Source organism: Oncorhynchus keta, chromosome 24, assembly GCF_023373465.1.
Source record: "Oncorhynchus keta strain PuntledgeMale-10-30-2019 chromosome 24, Oket_V2, whole genome shotgun sequence".
Taxonomy (NCBI): domain Eukaryota; kingdom Metazoa; phylum Chordata; class Actinopteri; order Salmoniformes; family Salmonidae; genus Oncorhynchus; species Oncorhynchus keta.
Window position 1 is genome coordinate 48,251,113 of NC_068444.1, and position 23,291 is coordinate 48,274,403.

Here is a 23,291-nt window from a genome sequence, read left to right on the forward strand (position 1 = left end):
GGGGGCTTTACTATTCTTAGGTAGCGGAATGACTTTTTTCCCTCCAGGCCAGAGGGCACACACTTTCTAGTAGGCTTAAATTGAAGATATGGCAAATAGGAGTGGCAATATCTTCTGCTATTATCCTCAGTAATTTTCCATCCAAGTTGAGGTTTAACAGCTTCCTCCACTAAAACCACTTACTATACAGAGGCCATTCAAAGTCTAGCCACAACCCCACAAATCTCTTTATTTATTTAGTTGTGCGTTATCTTTGACTGGGGCAGGTGCATCTTTACATACTTTATACTACCCACTAACCTTTTTCCTCTATGCAATTTTGTTCTCGATAACATAGTTATAACTAATAGCATAATATAATTGAAAGCAAACTCTTTCCGAACTAAATTATACCAATCAAAACACAAAAATGTTACGTTAGCACACCCTTTGGCAATTTAAATTCTAGATTTACATTATATTGACCCAATGTAAGAAAAATGTGATACAATTTATCTGAAATGACTATTTCAAATTCAAAAAGTTTATCTTGGCCTTTTTCTAATTGGCCGTAATCGATGCAGGAAATAGTGTTGGCACTGTCAGAGCTGGAGCCTGCTGCCCATTGTCTCCGATATCTATCAGTCAGCAGACACAAGGGCCCAGGCTACCTGCATTCTCTGATACCACACAGTAGCTCTGCCTACCCCTGCTTCTAACGAACAGATCTTTCTCACCACTCAGACATGTTCGTCAATAGATCATAGCAATCAATGGGATCAATAAAGAGACACTAATCATCTGGTGAGATATCAGTTTGAGAGTTGGTGCCTGTTTCAGCTTTAACATGTCCTGCATGTGTTCAATAACAAATATGTCCACTATGAAACATATTGTTAGATGTTTTACTAAATCAATAATCACACCTTTTCTACGCACCTGAACAAATATAGGAGATAACAATATATGAGCACAATCATTATGACTACAAAAATGTTGTAGAAGCAGAGATACAGCATCAAAACCCAATCTCCTCTGGCCGCTCCTGATACAATGGTCTGATGCAAATACTTTCATTGCCTCGGCTGCCAACCAATATCACAATACTTCTTTTAAGACAGATCGTAAACTTGACCCTGCAAAATGGCATGCCAAGACTCATAGTACTTTGACCCCCCATCTCCTACTTCCCTCCCTCCGCTTCCCAAGTCCTCCTCACACTGGAGGAGTGCTGGGTGGTGATGGGGGCTGTTGTCAACCGGGCTGGGGTGAGACTGCTGGCACGGTCAGGTCAACTGTGTGGTCGGCGGGTGAAACGCAGTTCAAATTACCATGCAGACACATAGGGAAACAATGGAGGGTCCATCTGTTCCTGTCAGCCATTACAAATCTGGTGTCACTGGAGACAACAGGCCAGGCCAATTAGTGAAACAACACTGTGTCGGTGACTACATCCAATACACTTATTCAACACTCAGGTTAGGGAGCAGAGAAATAGAGGCAGTCAAATTCCCATGTCAAATACCTACTGAGTGTCATGGGTCTCCTCTACATAGGGGAACCAACTGAACCCATAACATCCATTTTCCTATACTTACTTCCTGCAGTTCATTCAAGCCCTTGTAAACTCAGCAAAAAAAGAAACATCCTCTCACCGTTAACTGCGTTTATTTTCAGCAAACTTAACGTAACAAGATTCAACAACTGAGACATAAACTGAACACGTTCCACAGACATGTGACTAACAGAAATGGAATAATGTGTCCCTGAACAAAGGGGGGGGTCAAAATCAAAAGTAACAGTCAGTATCTGGTGTGGTCTTCCCTGTAACCCACAGCGTTGAGATTGCCTGCAATGACAACAAGCTCAGTCCGTTGATGCTGTGACACACCGCCCCAGACCATGACGGACCCTCCACCTCCAAATCGATCCTGCTCCAGAGTACAGGCCTCGATGTAAAGCTCATTCCTTCGACGTTAAACGCAAATCCGACCATCACCCCTGGTGAGACAAAACCGCGACTCGTTAGTGAAGAGCACTTTTTGCCAGTCCTGTCTGGTCCAGCAACGGTGGGTTTGTGCCCATAGGCGATGTTGTTTCCAGTGAGGTCTGGTGAGGACCTGCCTTACAACAGGCCTATAAGCCCTCAGTCCACCCTCAGTCAGCCTATTGCGGACAGTCTGAGCACTGACGGAGGGATTGTGCATTCCTGGTTTAACTCGGGCAGTTGTTGTTGCCATCCTGTACCTGTCCCGCAGGTGTGATGTCCGGATGTACCGATCCTGTGCAGGTGTTGTTACACGTTGTGACAGCCCGGAATTTTTCTGAACCGTCTCAGTGCAGCTCCTTCCAATAGGGCGCTTTCCCTTTAATTCCCAATTAAATAGCCAGCATCAGCTGCGCGAAAGTGGGGTTGTGATGGAGACGTGACTGAGGATGTGTTCAACCCTCAGTTCCGAAGCTTCTCTATTCCGTTTGTTTTGTTGCCGTTAAACGTGTGTTTTGTAGCCTAAGAGAGTTTTCCCAGGATCGGATCCACTCTTTGCGTCCGTGGACTACACCTCTGTTCTTCGTGGCCTTTCTCCGCTGGAGATCTATTGGCGGATTGGATTGTCTGACTGACCAACTGACTACAACCTTTTTGTATACGGTATTTCATTTGTTTTGATGGTGAGGTATACTGTGATGATTTATGTAGTTAGTTGTAGTTGAGGACTTAGTAAGAGTTGATACGCTTTAAAGTTCTGTGGTAAAATTATTGTTATATTGATGGTATGTTTAATACTGGGTTTACGCAACACTGAATGAACGACAAACATTGCTGACAGAAGTCACTTGAGTTCCCTGAACTCTACCGGGCAGGACTCTTTTTAGGCCCGAGGTACAGGACATTTCTGGAGGAACCAGAACTCATTGTGATATTATTATATGTGTGTGTGTAATCATTGTTGTTGCTAATACAACCCACGCAACAGAATATAGTTGTTTTTGAAGTTCTTTTCAATGTTTTAAGGGTTTATGAAAAGTTTATTTCCATCCTGACTTTTACATACGTCCTTTGTATTGGTGTAGACTTGACGGACCAGATGGGACTCATTCCCACCCAAACTAAAAGGAGAAACCAATGTTTTCTCTGGTAGGCACAACCTACCTGGCACCCCTATAAATAATAACCTCAAGTCAAAACCGTTACAACGTGGTCTGCCACTGCGAGGACGATCAGCTGTCCATCCTGTCTCCCTGTAGCGCTGCCTTAGGCGTCTCACAGTACGGATATTGCAATTTATTGCCCTGATCACATCTGCAGTCCTCATGCCTCCTTGCAGCATGCCTAACGCACGTTCATGCAGATGAGCAGGGTCCCTGGGCATCTTTATTTTGTGTTTTTCAGACTCAGTAGAAAGAACTCTTTAGTGTCCTAAGTTTTCATAACTGTGACCTTAATTGCCTACCGGCTGTAAGCTGTTAGTGTCTTAACAACCGTTCCACAGGTGCATGTTCATTAATTGTTTATGGTTCCTTGAACAAACATGGGAAACAGTGTATAAATCCTTTACAATGAAGATCTGTGAAGTTATTTGGATTTTTACGAATTATCTTTGAAAGACAGGGTCCTGAAAAAGGGATGTTTCTTTTTTTGCTAGGTTATCTTTAGACATTATATTGTTTATTATTCTCATAAGGCTAAATACATTAAAAGAATTTGGGATTTTTACTGAGTTGAGAAAAAAGAAGAAGCCCGCACACCGCTCTTGCTAGTATCACTGCTCTTTAATAAGCTTTACATATCGGCCTCAAGGCCATAGACATTCCTGCACCCACATCCATTCAATGCAATGTCGACATAAGGGTGCAAATTGAAGCCGATACGTAAAGCTTAATAAAGAGCAGTGATACTAGCAAGAGCGGTGTGCGGGTTTCTTCTTTTTTCTCATCTTATTCAACTGTTACCATGCACCTGCAACAAAGATAGCTCAGACGTGCGATTGCCTTTAGGATTTTTACTGAGTTAAAAGTTGAGCTCATATAGACCTTTGTGGTTTGGGGCACTGGAAGGGCCGTGCTACTAAAAACAGTGACACATATCCAGTGTCGGGGAATCTACTCTGAAAGTATATTTTACGAAACGACCAATTATTTCACACCGAAAGAAGTTAAGATGCACTACAGCTACCCTGACGAAAAATATAGTTGACTTAACTAAAGTTACTTTAAAGAAGTAGTTCACTACATCCATACCACTTCGTGAAAAGTTGTCATATGGAAATCTGAAATGTCATAGACCATGAATTGAAAGAACTGCAAGAACTTTGGGATCATATGGTAAGAGAATCATATGTTAAGAGAATCATATGAATCATATGTTAAGAGAATCATATGTTAAGAGAATCATATGTTAAGAGAATCATATGTTAAGAGAATCATATGTTAAGAGATTGTGTAACGTGGCCTATTAAACACAAGAACAATGTTTCAAGTGAGAATTAGGCAGGGCTGACGCTGAAAAAGAAAGGAAATGATTGCCTACTTCACCCATATTTTATTTTTGCTAAAAAAAGTTGTGTTGTTCCAATAGTTAACTAAACACCCCTACATGGCAAAAAAAAGTAATTAACTACTAAAAACACTACCCAGATGTGAATTTAGTTGAACTACCACCAAGCTACTGCGAAACATAGTTAAATTACTAGTTGAACTACATGTAGGTCACTACACTCCAACACCGCATATCCAGCTTCTGTAATTAAACCATTAATAAATGTTCTTTCTAAAATGTCATTGATTCCATTGGCTCATCATTTCATTATTTTCACAAACACCCTCTTCCTTTGAAATGCCCCACTCTGCAAAGCGAGTAAAGCCATATCTGTCATTTACTCTGGGTAGTGAACGGACAGTGAACTCTGAACTCCAGCAGCCCTGGAGGAAAAGCCACAGGCCTGTATAACCTAAATAGAGAAGTTATACGTAGGAAGTTACAGAAACAGATGCCCATCATCTATGTCATGGCATAACACCCACTGAGTGCATGGGGCACCCAAGGCTCTAGGTGAGTCACTGTGCCACTTCTGAATAACCAGTCAAGTACTACCATGTCTCATATAACTAAAGATAGAGAGACAGAGAGAGAGAGACAGATAGAGAAACTAGAGAGAGGAAGATGGAGAGCAAGACTGACAAAGGGAAGAGAGATGGAACACACATGGCTTCTCAGCTACAGTGTTGTATTTCAAACTGAGTTGGGAATGGAGAGCAGGGTAAGGGTTAATCAATCACCTCAATCGCCTTGAGCTACAGAGCGCACTTTGTGTGGGCTGATCTTAGAGAAACTGACTTAACACCTCTGCCTCCCCCGGTACACACGGATGGATACACTGAGGGCTCCAGACTACTCTCACCCCTGAGAGCTCTTGGTCACCTATCAGTTCTGTGTGAACAATCCCCACACCCTTAGTATTCCCACCAACACCCCGTTCGTGCAGCAGATCCAACCACTAGAGGGCAAGCTGTTAATTGACACCCATTTTATGTCCTGACATAATTTAGGTAAAAGTGCACAGCAAGAGTTCCTATGCTTTATTTTATTTATTTTGTTTTAACTTTATGTTCCCCTTACAAATTGCAAACATAATGTAGCAAACACCCTATTGACATGCCCAATGCAGCTGTTTTTTTTTATCTCAATATCAAATCATTTGTGGGTAACAATTAAGTACCTTACTGTAAATAGTTTCCCATTAAAATTTTCAAAAATATATATATATTTTTTTTCTGTAAAAATCTATTTCTCAAGCATGATTTTTGCTAGGACTGTCTGGGAGTGGTCTGAGTGAGGGACCTAATAGGATGGATAAGTAAACTGAAAACTAGCTGATGTTGGCAGAGAGGTTTGAAATTCTCTTTGTTATTGGTCTATTAACTTGTACCGCCTGGTGATGTCTCCAGGCAAGCCAAAACTCCACCCATGCAAAACCTGCTGATTGGTGTAACTTGCATTTTCAACCAGAAACTATCAGGAAATAAATCTATTCACATTGTTTCACACTTGTACAGTGTTAGTTTCATCAGCTGCTGTACAAAATGATTCGAAACACAGGAAAAACAGAATTTTGACTGCACTGGGCCTTAAACACATACACATTGACACACACACACACACACACACACACACACACACACACACACACACACACACACACACACACACACACACACACACACACACACACACACACACACACACACACACACACACAAACCAAGCATTTACTCACACTCAGGAGAGCCCTCGTCCTGGTAGTCAGAGGCCACAGACAGGTCGTCTGAGGGGGCCGAACGGCCCAGACTTGAGCTCTGGTTGTCATCTGAACTGTCCTCCTGTCTGGACTCAGCTAGAAAGGCACCAACACAATATCAGGGTCAGGAAGCCAGTGGGAGAACTTTCAAAAGCAAACAGGAAATGCCCTAATATTATGTAGTGTTGTCTCTCTTGTTGTAATGTACGTTTTGTCCTATATTTATATTGTATTTATTTTTATTTTTAATCCCAGACCCCAGTCCTTTGCAGGAGGCCTTTTGCCTTTTGGTAGGCCGTCATTGTAAATAAGTATTTGTTTTTAACTGACTTGCCTAGTTAAATAAAGGTTAAATAAAAAGAAAGAAAGAAAAATAATATGGCCAAAAGTATTAGATGCTTGAATTCATGTCAGTGCACACAAAATAGCCTAAGTTACACCTCAAGTAAGAATTCAACCTTTTTATAATTTAAAATATGCAGTCACTTACATCTGAAAGGAAACTCCTGAGGATTTCTGCAAAATAAAAGTTGGACATGAGTTAAATTTAGACTGCAAATTAATTTAAACACAAATAGGTTGTAAGTTTTTTTGGGTGTTGATAGTTCTTTAAATTGCTTCAAACACTCTACTTTGGCTTCCTGCTTCACAGACCACAAGACAACCTCTTGCAAACAAGTGCAACGTGCACAGAGTAGTTAGTATCTGGTGCAGATATCTCAGATTGCAGTTATCTATTAATTTCCTCTCGTGCTTGCTTTCACACATATTTTTGTTTCACAAACCACATTTCCATCCACAGTTTTTATGTGAGTAAAGTCATACTGTATAAAAAAAATAATTAAATAACAAAAGTTGCGATGGATGTTTAGGTACAATTTTTTTAACGCGGACAAGTCATTTGTTCGTTTGTCATGGTGGGATCTCTTCTTTTTTTCTTTTTAAAAATGAATTATGTGAGAAATGGAGGTGCGCAAATATTGATGTAATAACCATCATATCGAAGTAAACTTGGAGTCACGAGATGATATGGTGTGTGTGGTCCTCCCACTGCGACTCAGGAAACCATGCAGTTTATTAGGCTACAGATGAAATAACTTATAATGAACTTCGTGAGGTGATCTTGATGCTCTGTTCCAATACCTACAGAGGGGCGGATTCTGGTGACATGATGATCGATGCTTGACTGCCGTTTGGAAAAATAAAAAAATCTCTCTCTTATCGATAATAATCTCATCATATAGACTGTATTGAGTAGGGTGCAATTGCAGCCTGCAATTTGGGGTGTTCCTGCATGTGGGCATTCCTGCATCTGCAGGAACCACTCTTTATACTTCTGTTGGTCAATTTAATTTAGGACTCCAGCACAGAAGGTGGTGTTAATGCACGATAACGTTGTATGTCAGCCGCCGATAAAACTCACAGAAGGGGCGACAACGGTAGCTGGCTAGCCTTACACCGGTAGACAGTGTCCTTCGCCCCCGCCTGTCGGCCACTGTTTTCCCGTATTTCTGTTAATGGCGGCAAAGGGCAGGTGTTCGGGAGACGGGAGCGAAGGACACTGTTTTAGCTAGTACACAGTGTCACTCCAGCCTCCGTCTGCTGTGCTAGACAACCTTCGCCCCTGCCTGTCGGGCACTGTTTTCCCTCCCTGTTAACACCGGTGAGGGCAGGTGCCAGCTAGCCAGCTAGGCCTAAGGAGCCTAAGGAGGACTCTGATACACAGCATGTGGGAGGGCGACACCATGTGCTAGCTAACTAGCAAGCTAGCTAGTACACAGTGTCACTCTAGCCTTCCGTCTGCTGTGCTAGTGGGGACAACCGGTAGACAGTATCCTTCGCCCCTGCCTGTCGGGCACTGTTTTCCCTCAGTTCTGTTAACACCGGTGAGGGCAGGTGTTCAGCTGGAGCGAAGGACACTGTCTAACGGCTCCCACCGGGGGCAAAGAACTCGGTTAATACTTTTATTTCCCTTTTGACCCACATAAAAAATGTTATACAGGAACCAATGGGGTGCTCAAGAGGGGTTCATGCAGGAACCAATGAGATACAGGAATGCCCACATGCAGGAATGCACCGAATTGCGGGCTGCAGGTGCACACTATTGACGGTATCTGCAAGCTGTTGGCTAGAGCACGCGTGCCAAAACCAGAGTATACAGAGTAGATTCGCTATTTAACGCAACAGTTTCTGTGACAAAACTATCGTTAGATTTGAAAATGCGATGGAAACACATTGAACTTTAGATTTTTATTCGGTACAAGAAAACTTAAGCTAAAAAGTACATTTTGTGTGCACTACATAATCACAAACAGATTTTTTCCTCAACAAGTTTGTTTAGCGGAAACACACCACTGGTTGGAAAATGTGGATATTTTCTTTCTACAGATTTTAGAATATTCATATGAAAATATGTCGCCAATTGGGTGGAAACCTAGCTACAAACAAGACTCTGAAATCTATATTTTCTATCATCCAAAAAGCCTCAGGAAATGTGAACATCTCATGTAAGATTTAAGTGACAAGTTTCTTATTGGGAGATAAAGGGGGCCAATTGGGAGGAACAGCACTTCCACGTACCTGGAGTGGACCACCCTGAAGTTATTAAGTAGGACGTCCCGTGTTTCTCTGGCATGTTTACTGAGGTTCTCGTCCTGTAGGATATCTGATACAAAGAGCTCACAGTCTGAAAGACAAGTCAGGCAAGTCACACTTTTGATAAGAGGTGGAAAGATGTTTTACCTGTCCATCACAATCCTGAAAAGACATTATAGAAAAGATCATCATAATCTAAGTAGCCAATTCAGATATTTTGTGTCTCATTACCTAGAGCATCAACTCTTTCTGAAAATGTACACCATTTTAAGTGCCTCAAAACCATGCAATGATATTTTCTGTTACAATTTCCACCGGCACATTTAATCACAAACTGTATGCCAAGTCACGAGCATATCAGAAATAATGTTATCTTTCATGTTCACACAGGAAAATCAAGTTGAACTTCAGATTTCTTTATTCCTTTCATTGTAATATTACATAAAGGGGTTAACATATGCAAATGTTGGTCAGAGGGACCAAGTCAGGTTGCTCTGGTTGCTAGTACATGCAAATATGACAAACGCCAGTATTCCTGTTTGGGAACATTGACAGTTGTCACTACAGGGTGAATCATATTGAAATCTATGATGGATAACCATAAGGAACTTGCAACATTCTTTTGTCATAAAGACCATAGAATGTGAAATACAGTAAGGCACACGTATAGTAGTTCACAGCGCCACTGTAGATAATAGTGTAATATAAATCCAGACAGTTTGATGAGTTTTAACACAGATCACTGAATTCTGCAGCACATGATTTTGATTTTGATTTGATTTTGATTTGATTTGAAATTAAATTAAAATAAAAACATTATTTGATTTGATTTGATCATATGTTAACAGGCATTGTTTTAACAATTCAAAACACTCAGTAGGCCTACATATAGCAGCAATGTTATACAATATGTCATTTTATGCAGTGGTGTAAAGTACTTAAGTAAAAATACTTTTCAGTACTACTTAAGTTGTTTTTTGGGGTATCTGTACTTTACTTTACTATTTATATTTTTGACAACTTTTCATTTCACCCCACTACATTCCTAAATAAAGTCATGTACTTTTTACTCCTTACATTTTCCCTGACACCCAAAAGTACTCATTACATTTTGAATGCTTAGCAGGACAGGAAAATTGCCTAATTCACACACTTATCAAGAGAACATCTCTGGTCATCCCGGCTGCCTCTGATCTGGCAGACTCACTAAACACTAATGCTTAGTTTGTAAATTTTGTCAGTGTGACCCTAGCTATCTGTAAATGTTAAGAACAAGATAATTGTGTCGTCCGGTTTGCTTAATATAAGACATTTTAAATTATTTATACTTGTACTTTTGATACTTATGTATATTTAAAACCAAATACTTATATTCAAGTAGTATTTTTCTGGTTGACTTTTACTTTTACATTTTCTTTTAAGGTATCTTTACTTTTACTCAAGAATGAAAATTGGGTACTTTTTCTATCACTGCACTTATGAACAATGTTTCTAGTTATACGTAAGAATGTCAAAGATATCGAAAAGCTAGTGATTAACGTTACCCTCCAAAAGCCTCCTAATGTCATCAGAGACTGTCCCCATCCTTCTCTCAAAGTTCCAGAAGAATTTTCAGGCAATTTTAATTTTGAAACGGTAAATCAGAGCTATACTTTGGTGAAAGGTTATAGTATCTGTGTAGACCTGACCCGTCACACTGTAACAGCTCACTGCTTGAAATGAAAGCCTGTGAATACTCACACACTACATTCATACACTCACACAGCACCTGCACCCTACTATTCTCAAACCAAAACTATTTCCGTGTGTGCATACAGCCAGGGACTTTGAATAAGCTGATGTGACATATGATATAACAAGCCATATTTACACAAATGGGGCGGAGCATGAGGTGACTAAAAGCTTCCTTTGAATGGTGTTCTTCAGTTGTTATCTCATATGTCACATCAGCGTATTCAAAGTCCCTGGCTGTATGCATCCAACCTCAAGTATGTCTATTAGAGTCCAGTGAATATGGTGACACCGGATGGCATGGGTGGAAGAATCTGGTTTAGCCAACTCCTTTGTTTTTATCATCGATACACCTTGTTTTCTGGACCACAATAAAAGACTTGGCTAAAAGACTGTCACTCAGGCTATTGATAACTGGTGATGTTTTGGTAACAGTTGACTCTAATTTAATTGCTCGGGTCTACTCTTTAGCTAACTGAGATTAATGCATGCTCATAACATGAGTAAAATACGTGGATAATAAAGTCTACACTCATGACAGCCACTTGCAGAGATTATTTTCACAGAGTAAATAGGCTACCCTACATCAAATGTAGAAATATGTCTCTATGTTTCCGATGGAATGTCTCATTCAACATTGTTAAGGCCTACTATAGGCCTGCTGAGTGGACATCCTTCCACCAAACACTGTACTATAGGCTAATGTGTAGGTAACTAGTGCTCAATACAACACATTTTTACCCAGACACCGCTATGTCCGGTTATGACATGACACAATCTGTTTGGCCTACCTGCAGGGGAGGTTATCTACACCTGGTGCAGCACAGGTCAGATGATAATTTGGCGCGCGAGCTGCTGGATCTCTCCGTAAAATAAGAGATGTTCGCCATACTACGCAATTGAGGCAAAGTAAGTGCAGCTTTTTAAATCAGTAACTAAATTGCTGAATACGTGTCTTCTGACCAAATGTTAATTATCCTATATTTATTAGAAAACACCAACCAAAAAAACGATCACTGAAACGTACTCGCTTCCTCAGGTCCCTTTTCGGTTTGTAATCCATATTGCTAGTAGGGGGGCATCAGCACTACTGTAACTAGCCAGTACATAAATACATAGCTCTGCTATGGAGAGATTATGATAAAAGCCTACTTTGGGCTAGTTGCCTGGCTACCCATCTACATCCAATGATTTATATATACACTAGATGACTGATAGGGTGCGCTGTGTTGAAGCAACTGAGGTTTAATTAATCAATAAGGCCCGATAAGGTGTGGTATATGGCCAATATACTACGGATAAGGGCTGTTCTTATGCACAACGCAACGCAGAGAGCCTGGATACAGCCCTTAGCCGTGGTATATTGGCCATATACCACAAACCCCAAAGGTGTATTATGGCTATTATTAACTGCTTACCAACATAACTAAACTAGTAAAAAGTACATTTTGTCATACCCATGGTATACAATCTGATATACCACAGTTTCAGCCAAAAAGCAGTTTTTGCTTTGTCATTATGGGGTATTGTGTGTAGATTGATGAGGGGGAAAAACAATTTCATCCATTTTAGAACAAGGCTGTAATGTAACAAAATGTGAAAAAAGTCAAGGGGTCTGAGTAGTTTCCGAATGGACTGTATATAATTGTTTAACTATAACCACTTACAATTTGCATAAATTAACATGGTTTTGAAAGAAATCCATAAGAATACATATTTACAAATGTCTGTCACTCAACCGATGCTCTTATCCAGAGGGACTTACAACAGCTCATTAACATATTTTTCACCTAGTCACCTCAAGGATTCGAGCCGGTTACTGGCCCAACACTCTTAACTGCTAGGCTACCTACGGCCCCAAGAGGTAGCTATTCAAAATCAAATCAAATCCAAAATCAAATCAAATTTATTTGTCACATACACATGGTTAGCAAATGATCCTGCTCCTTGGCCTAAACAAATTAAACAAATTAGCAGAAATTAGCATAACATAACCCACCAACATTAACTATTGAACCGTTCAAGCTAGAGACACCAAATCAACTTTGGCATGTTCAGGCTATTCTAATTTAACATTCTTTAAAATTTTATAAACTATAGCTATATAAGTTATCATGAAATAACCCATCAACAGTAACTCTTGAACCGTTCAAGCTAGAGACGCCAAACCAACTTTCACATATTCAGGCAAATTTTAAAGAGATGAAGCATACAATCTTTCATCAATACAATCTTTCATCATGAAAAATGACCATCTACTATTAACAATAATCATTCTCCACGATGTATGGAGCGATCGATATAGCAGCGGAATTAAATTCAGGATGAGTCGTCAGGCAACTAAGCAACTGTCGGCCTTTGATCCTTCATCTTGACCCACTTATTTTCCATTTTCAAAGTCAGCTTTGAAGTTACACCTATTGTAAGTTAGGCTATAACATGTGTTTTCTTGTGTTTATTGAAGCAATACAGGGTTTGGCAATAACATGTATATGTGTAATATTGGACCATATTATTACATTCTTAATTTTTTTTTAAATATTTAACCATTATTTAACCAGGTAAGCTAGTTGAGAACAAGTTCTCATTTACAACTGCGAACTGGCCAAGATAAAGCAAAGCACTGCGACACAAAAACCATGGAATTGCGTAGAAAAAAAAGAAAAATACTGCAATAAATAGATGGCCATGCTTTTCCAAGTAGAAATACTGGTGTGCAAAAGAGCAGAAAAGTAATCAAAAACAATATGGGGATGAAGTAGGTTGATTGGGAGGGCTATTTACAGATGGGCTATGTACAGCTGCAGTGATCGGTTAGCTGCTCAGACAGCTGATGTTTAACCAGTTGGATTTAGGGGGCGCTATTTTAATTTTTGGATGAAAAACGTTCCTGTTTTAAACAAGATATTTTGTCACGAAAAGATGCTTGACTATGCATATAATTGACAGCTTTGGAAAGAAGACACTCCGACATTTCCGAAAATGCAAAGATATTGTCTGTGAGTGCCACAGAACTGATGTTACATGCAAAACCCAGATAAAAATCCAACCAGGAAGTGCCGCATTTTTTAAAACCGCCTCATGCCATTGACTCCTTATATGGCTGTGAATGAGCTCGAATGAGCTTACGTTTTATTTTCCCCAATACAGCATTAGTCTTTTTAGGCATTTCCCTTTTGACCATATGGCATGTGGTCACATGGTTTCCCGCAGGCGTAAAATATGAGAGCCATTTTTTGTAGCATATTTTCGGTCTTGATGATTCTCAGCCAAGCATGGTGAAGAAAAACGTTATAGTTGTAGCATTTTTTCGGGCCTCAGCCAAGCATGGTGAAGAAACGGGAGCTTTTTCGCCTACAAAAATAATATTTTTGGAAAAAAGGAACATTTGCTATCTAACTGCGAGTCTCCTGAGTGAAAGCATACGAAGTACTTCAAAGGTAAATTATTTCATTTGGTTGCTTTTCTTATTTTTGTGAAAATGTTGCCTGCTGCCAGCAGAGCCTAGCATAGCATTATGCCATGATAAACTTACACAAATGCTTGTCTAGCGTTGGCTGTAATGCATATTTTGAAAATCTGAGATGACAGTGTTGTTAACAAAAGGCTACGCTTGTGTTTGAATATATTTATTTCATTTCATTTGCGATTTTCATGAATAGGAAAAGTTTCTTTGTGCCCCCTTTTTAAAAAATATATCTCTCAACAGTCCTTAACATTTGTATGACTTGAATACTTCCTCAGACTTATTTGAAGTAATTATCATCCATAGTAAATGCTTCTAACATTATTGTTAATAAGAGGAACATCCACTATACAGGATAATATATTCATAGAGATTAAAAATCAAATTGGGACAGCAGGGAAACATTCAAACAAAACAGCAATCTTTTTTTCCAGGCCTAACAGTCCATTAAGTGAAATAAGCACTGTATATGTCTCCACAAATAAAAAAAATAAAAATAATGACTTTCAAAAAGTATTTTGGGGGGTTGAATTGGACCGAGCTGAGAAACTGTCCCCTGAGACAGTCCTGATGCTGGAGCGACACTGAAACACCCAATTCAGCCAATTATGTCCGTTGCGTTATGCTAATGAATTTGATGCTATGATTACGCTCCCGGATACGGGTTTGCTCGTCGCAACTGGTTAAAGTTAGTGAGGGAAATATAAGTCTCCAGTTTCAGCTATTTTTGCAATTCGTTCCAGTCATTGGCAGCAGAGAACTGGAAGGAAAGGCGGGAAAAATATGAGTTGGCTTTGGGGACGACCAGTGAGATATACCTGTTGGAGCGCGTGACCAGTGAGCTGAGATAAGGCGGAGCTGTACCTAGCATAGACTTATAGATGACCTGGAGTGGGTCTGGCGACGAATATGTAGCGAGGGCCAGCTGACTAGAGCATACAGGTCGCAGTGGTGGGTGGTATAAGGGGCTTTGGTGGCAAAACGGATGGCACTGTGATAGACTGCATCCAGTTTGCTGAGTAGAGTATTGGAAGCTATTTTGTAAATTACATCGCCAAAGTCGAGGATCGTGTAACGGTTTTCGTCTGGTGAAGGAGAAGAGGACCAAAACGCAGCGTGTTAAGTGTCCATAATATATTTTAATGAAATATCACTGGACACAGAAAAACAAAAGGAACAAGAGAAATAAATGAAAACCGACACAGTCCCGTATAGAACAAACACTGACACAGAAAAATAATCACCCACAAAACACAGGTGGGAAAAGGCTACCTAAGTATGATTCTCAATCAGAGACAACGAACGACACCTGCCTCTGATTGAGAACCATACCAGGCCAAACACATAAACACAACATAGAAAAAAGAACATAGACTACACACCCCAAATCACACCCTGACCAAACTAAAACAAAGACATAACAAAGGAACTAAGGGAAGAAGGTGGTGCGGACTCCGAGCCCCAAAACCTGAACCTATAGGGGAGGGTCTGGGTGGGCGTCTGTCCGCGGTGGCGGCTCTGGCGCGGAACGTGGAACCCACTCCACCATAGTCTCGGCCCACTTAAGTGGTGCCTTGGGAGGGGCGACCCTCGCCGCCGACCTCGGACTGGGGACCCTTGCCGCGGGTCCCGAATGGACGGGAGATTCCGGCAGCACTGGCCAGGCGGGAGACTCTGGCGGCGCCGGAGTGAAAGGCGATTCCGGCAGCGCTGGAGTGAAGGGCGATTCCAGCAGCTCCGGTGTGAAGGGCAGCTCCTGACTGACGGCTCTGGCAGCTCCTGACTGACGGGTGGCTCTGGCAGCTACTGACGGCTCTGGCAGCTCCTGACTGACGGGCGGCTCTGGCAGCTACTGACTGACGGGGTGCCCTGGCAGCTCCTGACTGACGGGCGGCTCTGGCAGCTCCTGACAGACGGGCGGCTCTAGCAGCTCAGGACAGACGGGCAGCTCTGGCAGCTCAGGACAGACGGGCAGCTCTGGCAGCTCAGGACAGACGGGCGGCTCTGGCAGCGCTGGACAGTAGGGAAACTCGGGCAGCGTTGGACAGGAGGGAAACTCGGGCAGCGCTGGACAGGAGGGAGACTCTGGCAGCGATGAACAGGAGGTAGGAGATGGAGAGACAGCCTGGTGCGTGGGGCTGCCACTGGAGGCCTGGTGCGTGGAGGAGGCACCGGAGGGACCAGACCGTGGGGGCGTACTGGAGGTCTCGAGCACCGAGCCTGCACAACCTGTCCTGGCTGGATACCCTCCGTAGCCTGGCCAGTGCGGCGGGGTGGAACATACCGCACTGGGCTGTGCTGGCGAACCGGGGACACCGTGCGTAGGGCTGGTGCCATATACCCCGGGCCGAGGAGACGCACTGGACACCAGATGCGCTGAGCCAGCTTCATAGCACCTGGCTCGATGCCCACTCTAGCCCGGCCGATACAAGGCGCTGTGATGTAGCACCCTGGGCTATGCCTGCACACTGGGGACACCGTGCACCTCATGGCATAAAACAATGCCTGCCCGGTCCACCTCTCTCCTCGGTAAGCACGGGGAGTTGGCTCAGGTCTCCAACCTGACTTAGCCACACTCCCCGTGTGCCACCCCCCAAAGACATTTTTGAGGCTGCCTCTTGTCCCTGTTGCGCTGCCGTGTTCGTGTTGCCAACTCCATTCTCCTGTAACCCTCCTCGCACTGCTCCAGAGAATCCCAGGCGGGCTCCGGGACTCTCCCTGGGTCGACAGACCACCTCTCTATTTCGTCCCATGTTGTCACCTCCCCCAGATAGCTCTGCTCCTTACCACGCTGCTTGGTCCTTGGTTGGTGGGTGATTCTGTAACGGTTTTCGTCTGGTGAAGGAGAAAGTGTGGTAAGTGTCTATAATATGAACCTATATATATATATATATATATTTTTTTTTTTACCCCCTTTTCTCCCCAATTTCCAATTGTCTCATCGCTACAACTCCCGTACAGGCTCGGGAGAGACGAAGGTCGAAAGCACTGCTTGGTTCCCACATCACCCGAGGAACAGAGGACGAGTAGGATGAGGGTACTGCTAAAAGGCTATCAAAACTGGTTGTCTAGTGCGTTGGGGACAGAGAATAAAAGGAGCAGATTTCTGGGCGTGGTATAATAGATTCAGGGCATAATGTACAGACAGGGGTATGGTGGGGTGAGGGTACAGTGGAGGTAAACCCAGGCACCGAGTGATGATAAGAGAGGTTGCATCTCTGGAAGGGCTAGTTATGCTTGGTGAGGTCATCACATTATTGAGATATTATCCCATTCACAATTTGTTGATTAGACATCCCCCAACTTTTCATTTAACTACCGTTACAGCTATAGGTCTGCTGAGAGAGAATTGCATTTTTATTACAACAAATAAATCATATAATCTACATTTGAAGACAATTAAGGCCTTTACCACAGTTTCATGTCTGTCTGCTGACCTCTGCCTATTCATCTCTCATTGACCTGTCATTAACCTGTTCGTTTTCATGAATTACAGGCAACATTGATACTGAGCTAAAGGGTGGAGCTGTGACCTGCGAGCCGCGAGCTGCCCAGTGACACAAGCCTACCAGACGAGCTAAATCACTTCTATGCTCACTTCGAGGCAAGCAACACTGAGGCATGCAGTGTTCCGGACGACTGTGTGATCACGCTCTCCGTAGCTGATGTGAGTAAGACCTTAAAACAGGTCAACATTCACAAGGCCGCAGGGCCAGACAGATTACCAGGACATGTGCTCCGGGCACGTGCTGACCAACTGGCAGGTGTCTTCACTGACATTTTCAATATATCCCTGTCTGAGTCTGTAATACCAACATGTTCCAAGTAGACCACCATAGTCCCTGTGCCAAAGAGCACTAAGGTAACCTGCCTAAATGACTACAGACCCATAGCACTCACGTCCGTAGCCATGAAGTGTTTTGAAAGGCTGGTAAATGGCTCACATTAACACCATTATACCAGAAACCCTAGACCCACTCCAATTTGCATACCGCTCAAACAGATCCACAGATGATGCAATCTCTATTGCACTCCACGCTACCCTTTCCCACCTGGACAAAATGAACACCTACGTGAGAATGCTATTGAATGACTCCAGCTCAATGTTCAAAACCATAGTGCACTCAAAGCTCATCCCTAAGCTAAGGATTGTAAGGGAATTCCGCCCGATGTGCACACAAGTGATCACAGGAAACTTATTTGATCAGAGGTTAGTTTGTTTAATAAGGATTGCAAGCCAGACTGCAACCTGGAGTTTACACTTACAGTAGTTTGCAAGTAACACACAGTACAAAAGATGGTGTTCTTCCTTTTTATCTCCTACTGGAGGTTCACCCCGCCCAGGTTGATGTCCCTTAACTTTAATACCATATAAGCTCATAATTAATAGTTGCTAATACAAAGATGTCTCTGCTAGGTGGAGTTCAGTTTATTGTTATTTCCAGTTAGTTTCCCAATCCTTCTTCCTCCTATTGCTATCATGTGCTAGCAGAGGTAAGACTGGAACATAGTATCAACAGGAACTGAAAGTATAGTTTCAACACACAGACATCCGACTTTTGTACAGTTGACCTCTTCATGTACTTGCAAAGTCTCTAACACTGATTCTTAATCTCAAGCAAAACATTAATCATTGTACTTTTGTAATTACAGGTGTTCCTATAATGTACAGATGTTATAAAATTCCTGGGACTGAACACCTCCCTCTGCAACTGGATCCTGGACTTCCTGATGGGCCGCCCCCAGGTGGTGAGGGTAGATAGCAACACATCTGCCACGCTGATCCTCAACACTGGAGCCCCTCAGGGGTGCGTGCTCAGTCCCCTCCTGTACTCCCTGTTTTCCCACGACTGCATGGCCAGGCACAACTCCTCCTGTCTTTTTCCCTTTTATCTTTAGTATCAGGCCTCTTTATCTGTGTGTTCCTTTCCATTTTCATTGCAGTGAGGAAAGGACATTGGGTCTCTCTGATCTGATATAGCCAGGAGGGAGAGTCAGGAGAAACCCGAGGGAAGACCTGAGCCCCCTCCACTTCACAACTTTTGGGTTGATTCTTAAGAGTCTGCAAATGTTTAAATTACTAAAGGAAATGAAGAGGTAGTTTGCTTTAGGGATTTCCTGGGAAATCATTGTGTTCCTCTCCCACCCTATAGTCAAAAATATGAGAGAGAGGAGAGGGGTGGGATTTGGTCTTGGAAGGTCAAATGTGATGATAGCTGGGGAACACCAAAGTCAGGTATAGCACTTACTCAAGTTCTAGAGAACCTTCATGCATTCAGTGAGTCAGTCACTTTTACAAACTAAGACCTAAAGAAACTCATGCCAAACCATATTCCAAACCATGGTGTTTTTGTCTTTGCATTACTTGATTTACCACAGTGTGTGCTGTGCTGGAGAACATTGTCTTTTACTGAACAATTCCCCACCTCTCAAATGCTTCACTGTTCAGACATTGTCCCTTGAGGCATTGAGAAAATAATAATCTGTGCTATTTCCACCCGGAACAGTTAGCTTCAGTCAAAGAAAAAACACAATAGTGCACAGGAGTACTGATAGTGGAATGAGAGACAGGGAGGACACTAGGAGTGTGTAGCTGCTTCTGATCCTGCATATCGTGGCTTCTCTCTGTCTAGGTAATTAGAATACAAACACACCCATTTCTCACCCACCTGGCAGCATCGAATTGGCTACTTTGAACCATGTTACGCGACGCTGATCGAGCTCTCCTGTCTCCATTTGGAACAATACAGCTGATTAATAAATGTATGCAAAGAGGCACTGCGGGTAAATGAGGGTAGGTTTTCTGTGACAGCACTTTAACCTTATTCTACTCAACCTGCCATGGTTACAACCGTCTTGTCTCACCACCCCTCCATAGTGCTGCTTCGTTATTCTGCTTTTCTGCAACCCCTGTTTTTCTTACGCCAAACAGCCATGGTGAACTGACAGACACCAACTATTAAGGTGGTCATTTGGATCCTGGAGGCTATTCTAGCAAGTATCAAGAAGTATCCCCCCCCTCCTCCCTCTCTGCAGATGACTTCGTCAACCATTTTGAAAAGAAGGTCGACGACATCCGATCCTCGTTTGCTAAGTCAAACGACACCGATGGTTCTGCTCACACTGCCCTACCCTGTGCTCTGACCTCTTTCTCCCCTCTCTCTCCAGATGAAATCTCGCGTCTTGTGACGGCCGGCCGCCCAACAACCTGCCCGCTCGACCCTATCCCCTTCCCTCCTCTCTTCTCCAGACCATTTCCGGAGACCTTCTCCCTTACCTCACCTCGCTCATCAACTCATCCCTGACCGCTGGCTACGTCCCTTCCGTCTTCAAGAGAGCGAGAGTTGCACCCCTTCTGAAAAAACCTACACTCGATCCCTCCGATGTCAACAACTACAGACCAGTATCCCTTCTTTCTTTTCTCTCCAAAACTCTTGAACGTGCCGTCCTTGGCCAGCTCTCCCGCTATCTCTCTCAGAATGACCTTCTTGATCCAAATCAGTCAGGTTTCAAGACTAGTCATTCAACTGAGACTGCTCTTCTCTGTATCACGGAGGCGCTCCGCACTGCTAAAGCTAACTCTCTCTCCTCTGCTCTCATCCTTCTAGACCTATCGGCTGCCTTCGATACTGTGAACCATCAGATCCTCCTCTCCACCCTCTCCGAGTTGGGCATCTCCGGCGCGGCCCACGCTTGGATTGCGTCCTACCTGACAGGTTGCTCCTACCAGGTGGCATGGCGAGAATCTGTCTCCTCACCACGCGCTCTCACCACTGGTGTCCCCCAGGGCTCTGTTCTAGGCCCTCTCCTTTTCTCGCTATACACCAAGTCACTTGGCTCTGTCATAACCTCACATGGTCTCTCCTATCATTGCTATGCAGACGACACACAATTCATCTTCTCCTTTCCCCCTTCTGATGACCAGGTGGCGAATCGCATCTCTGCATGTCTGGCAGACATATCAGTGTGGATGACGGATCACCACCTCAAGCTGAACCTCGGCAAGACGGAGCTGCTCTTCCTTCCGGGGAAGGACTGCCCGTTCCATGATCTCGCCATCACAGTTGACAACTCCATTGTGTCCTCCTCCCAGAGCGCTAAGAACCTTGGCGTGATCCTGGACAACACCCTGTCGTTCTCAACTAACATCAAGGCGGTGGCCCGTTCCTGTAGGTTCATGCTCTACAACATCCGCAGAGTACGACCCTGCCTCACACGGGAAGCGGCGCAGGTCCTAATCCAGGCACTTGTCATCTCCCGTCTGGATTACTGCAACTCGCTGTTGGCTGGGCTCCCTGCCTGTGCCATTAAACCCCTACAACTCATCCAGAACGCCGCAGCCCGTCTGGTGTTCAACCTTCCCAAGTTCTCTCACGTCACCCCGCTCCTCCGCTCTCTCCACTGGCTTCCAGTTGAAGCTCGCATCCGCTACAAGACCATGGTGCTTGCCTACGGAGATGTGAGGGGAACGGCACCTCAGTACCTCCAGGCTCTGATCAGGCCCTACACCCAAACAAGGGCACTGCGTTCATCCACCTCTGGCCTGCTCGCCTCCCTACCACTGAGGAAGTACAGTTCCCGCTCAGCCCAGTCAAAACTGTTCGCTGCTCTGGCTCCCCAATGGTGGAACACACTCCCTCACGACGCCAGGACAGCGGAGTCAATCACCACCTTCCGGAGACACCTGAAACCCCACCTCTTTAAGGAATACCTAGGATAGGATAAAGTAATCCTTCTCACCCCCCTTAAAAGATTTAGATGCACTATTGTAAAGTGGCTGTTCCACTGGATGTCATAAGGTGAATGCACCAATTTGTAAGTCGCTCTGGATAAGAGCGTCTGCTAAATGACTTAAATGTAAATGTAAATGTAAGTTAACCCTGGCCTAGCCACTTGTCCCCCCTGGTTAGCCTGCTTATAGGGTAGAGAATGGATGCAGTTGCTGGAGGACTTTGGAGGGTTGGCCTGCAAGTTGGCTTATGGATCCAGATAGAAAAGAGCCTCTCAAGGAGAGGGAAGGTTTTGGAGATACCTAGGAATCATGCAGAATCAGGAAACGTGTGCCATTTTCTTTGAGGCCTACTGAACACCTGTAAAGATATTTTAACCTGGTTCTAAAATGTTTAGGATGCCACCCTGATTTCTGCTTTTATAATCAACAAAAAGTGACCTCTGTGCTGCCCATGAAATCCCCAACCCCCTAACCCATGAATAATGTATCCAGTTCATGCCTGCTGTCCCTGCCTTGATGGTTGGTGTCCCTGCAGAGCACAGGAGGTTGGTGGCACCTTAATAATTGGGGAGAACAGGCTTGTGGTAAAGGCTGGAGCGGAATGGGTGGAATGGTATCAAATACATCAAACACATGGTTTGAAATGAAATGCCACAGTGGAACCAAAGGCCAATGAAGTGAGCCGAGCATTCAACTTGTAAAAGAGTGTGCAACAGCTGCAACCAGCATGGGTCTCACTGTTCATCTGCCTCAGAAAATGTTAGCATGAAGCAATAAGGATGTTCAAAATATTGCAAAACGTTGGTTTGTTGCTTTGCGTCTGTCTTTATGTTTCTGCTGGCATTCATGCTATAACTCAGTGGTTCCGAAACTTTTTACTGTCCCGTACCCTTTCAAACATTCAACCTCCAGTTGCGTACCCCCTCTAGCACCAAGGTCAGCGCACTCTCAAATGTTGTTTTTTTGCCATCATTGTAAGCCTGCCACACACACACTATACGATACATTTATTAAACATAAGAATGAGGGTGAGTTTTTGTTACAACCCGGCTCGTGGGAAGTGACAAAGAGCTCTTATAGGACCAGGGGCACAAATTATAATATAATAATAATCAATAATGTTGCTCTTTATTTTGCCATCTTACATATAAAAACGTATTTGTTCATCAAAAATCGTGAATACCTTACCACAGGTTAATGAGAAAGGTGTGCTTGAAAGGATGCACGTAACTCTGCAATGTTGGGTTGTATTGGAGAGAGTCTCAGTCTTAAATCATTTTCCACACACAGTCTGTGCCTGTATTTAGTTTTCATGCTAGTGAAGGACGAGAATCCACTCTCACATAGGTATGTGGTTGCAAAGGGTATCAGTGTCTTAACAGCGCGATTTACCAAGGCAAGAAACTGAGCACAGCCCAATCCAGAAATCTGGCAGTGGCTTCTGACTAAATTCAATTTTCACAGAACTGCTTGTTGTAATTTCGAGGCTCTC

At 43.4% G+C, this 23,291-nt stretch overlaps 1 protein-coding gene across 2 annotated transcripts in view; it reads right to left on the reverse strand.

Moving 5' to 3' along the window:
- Positions 1-10,666, reverse strand: part of skap1 (src kinase associated phosphoprotein 1) — a 48,065-nt gene extending 37,399 nt beyond the window's left edge. Inside the window, exons 1-4 of one of the 2 annotated variants that reach the window (XM_035734987.1) lie at positions 10,415-10,666; positions 8,856-8,961; positions 6,766-6,791; positions 6,255-6,371 (exon numbers count right to left, since the gene is read on the reverse strand). In XM_035734987.1, the coding sequence (XP_035590880.1) occupies positions 6,255-6,371; positions 6,766-6,791; positions 8,856-8,961; positions 10,415-10,454 (289 nt within the window). In that variant the 5' untranslated portion in view covers positions 10,455-10,666. The remainder of the gene's footprint in view (positions 1-6,254; positions 6,372-6,765; positions 6,792-8,855; positions 8,962-10,414) is intronic. The other variant, XM_035734988.1, reaches the window with a different exon arrangement.
- Positions 10,667-23,291: the final 12,625 nt, after the last annotated feature.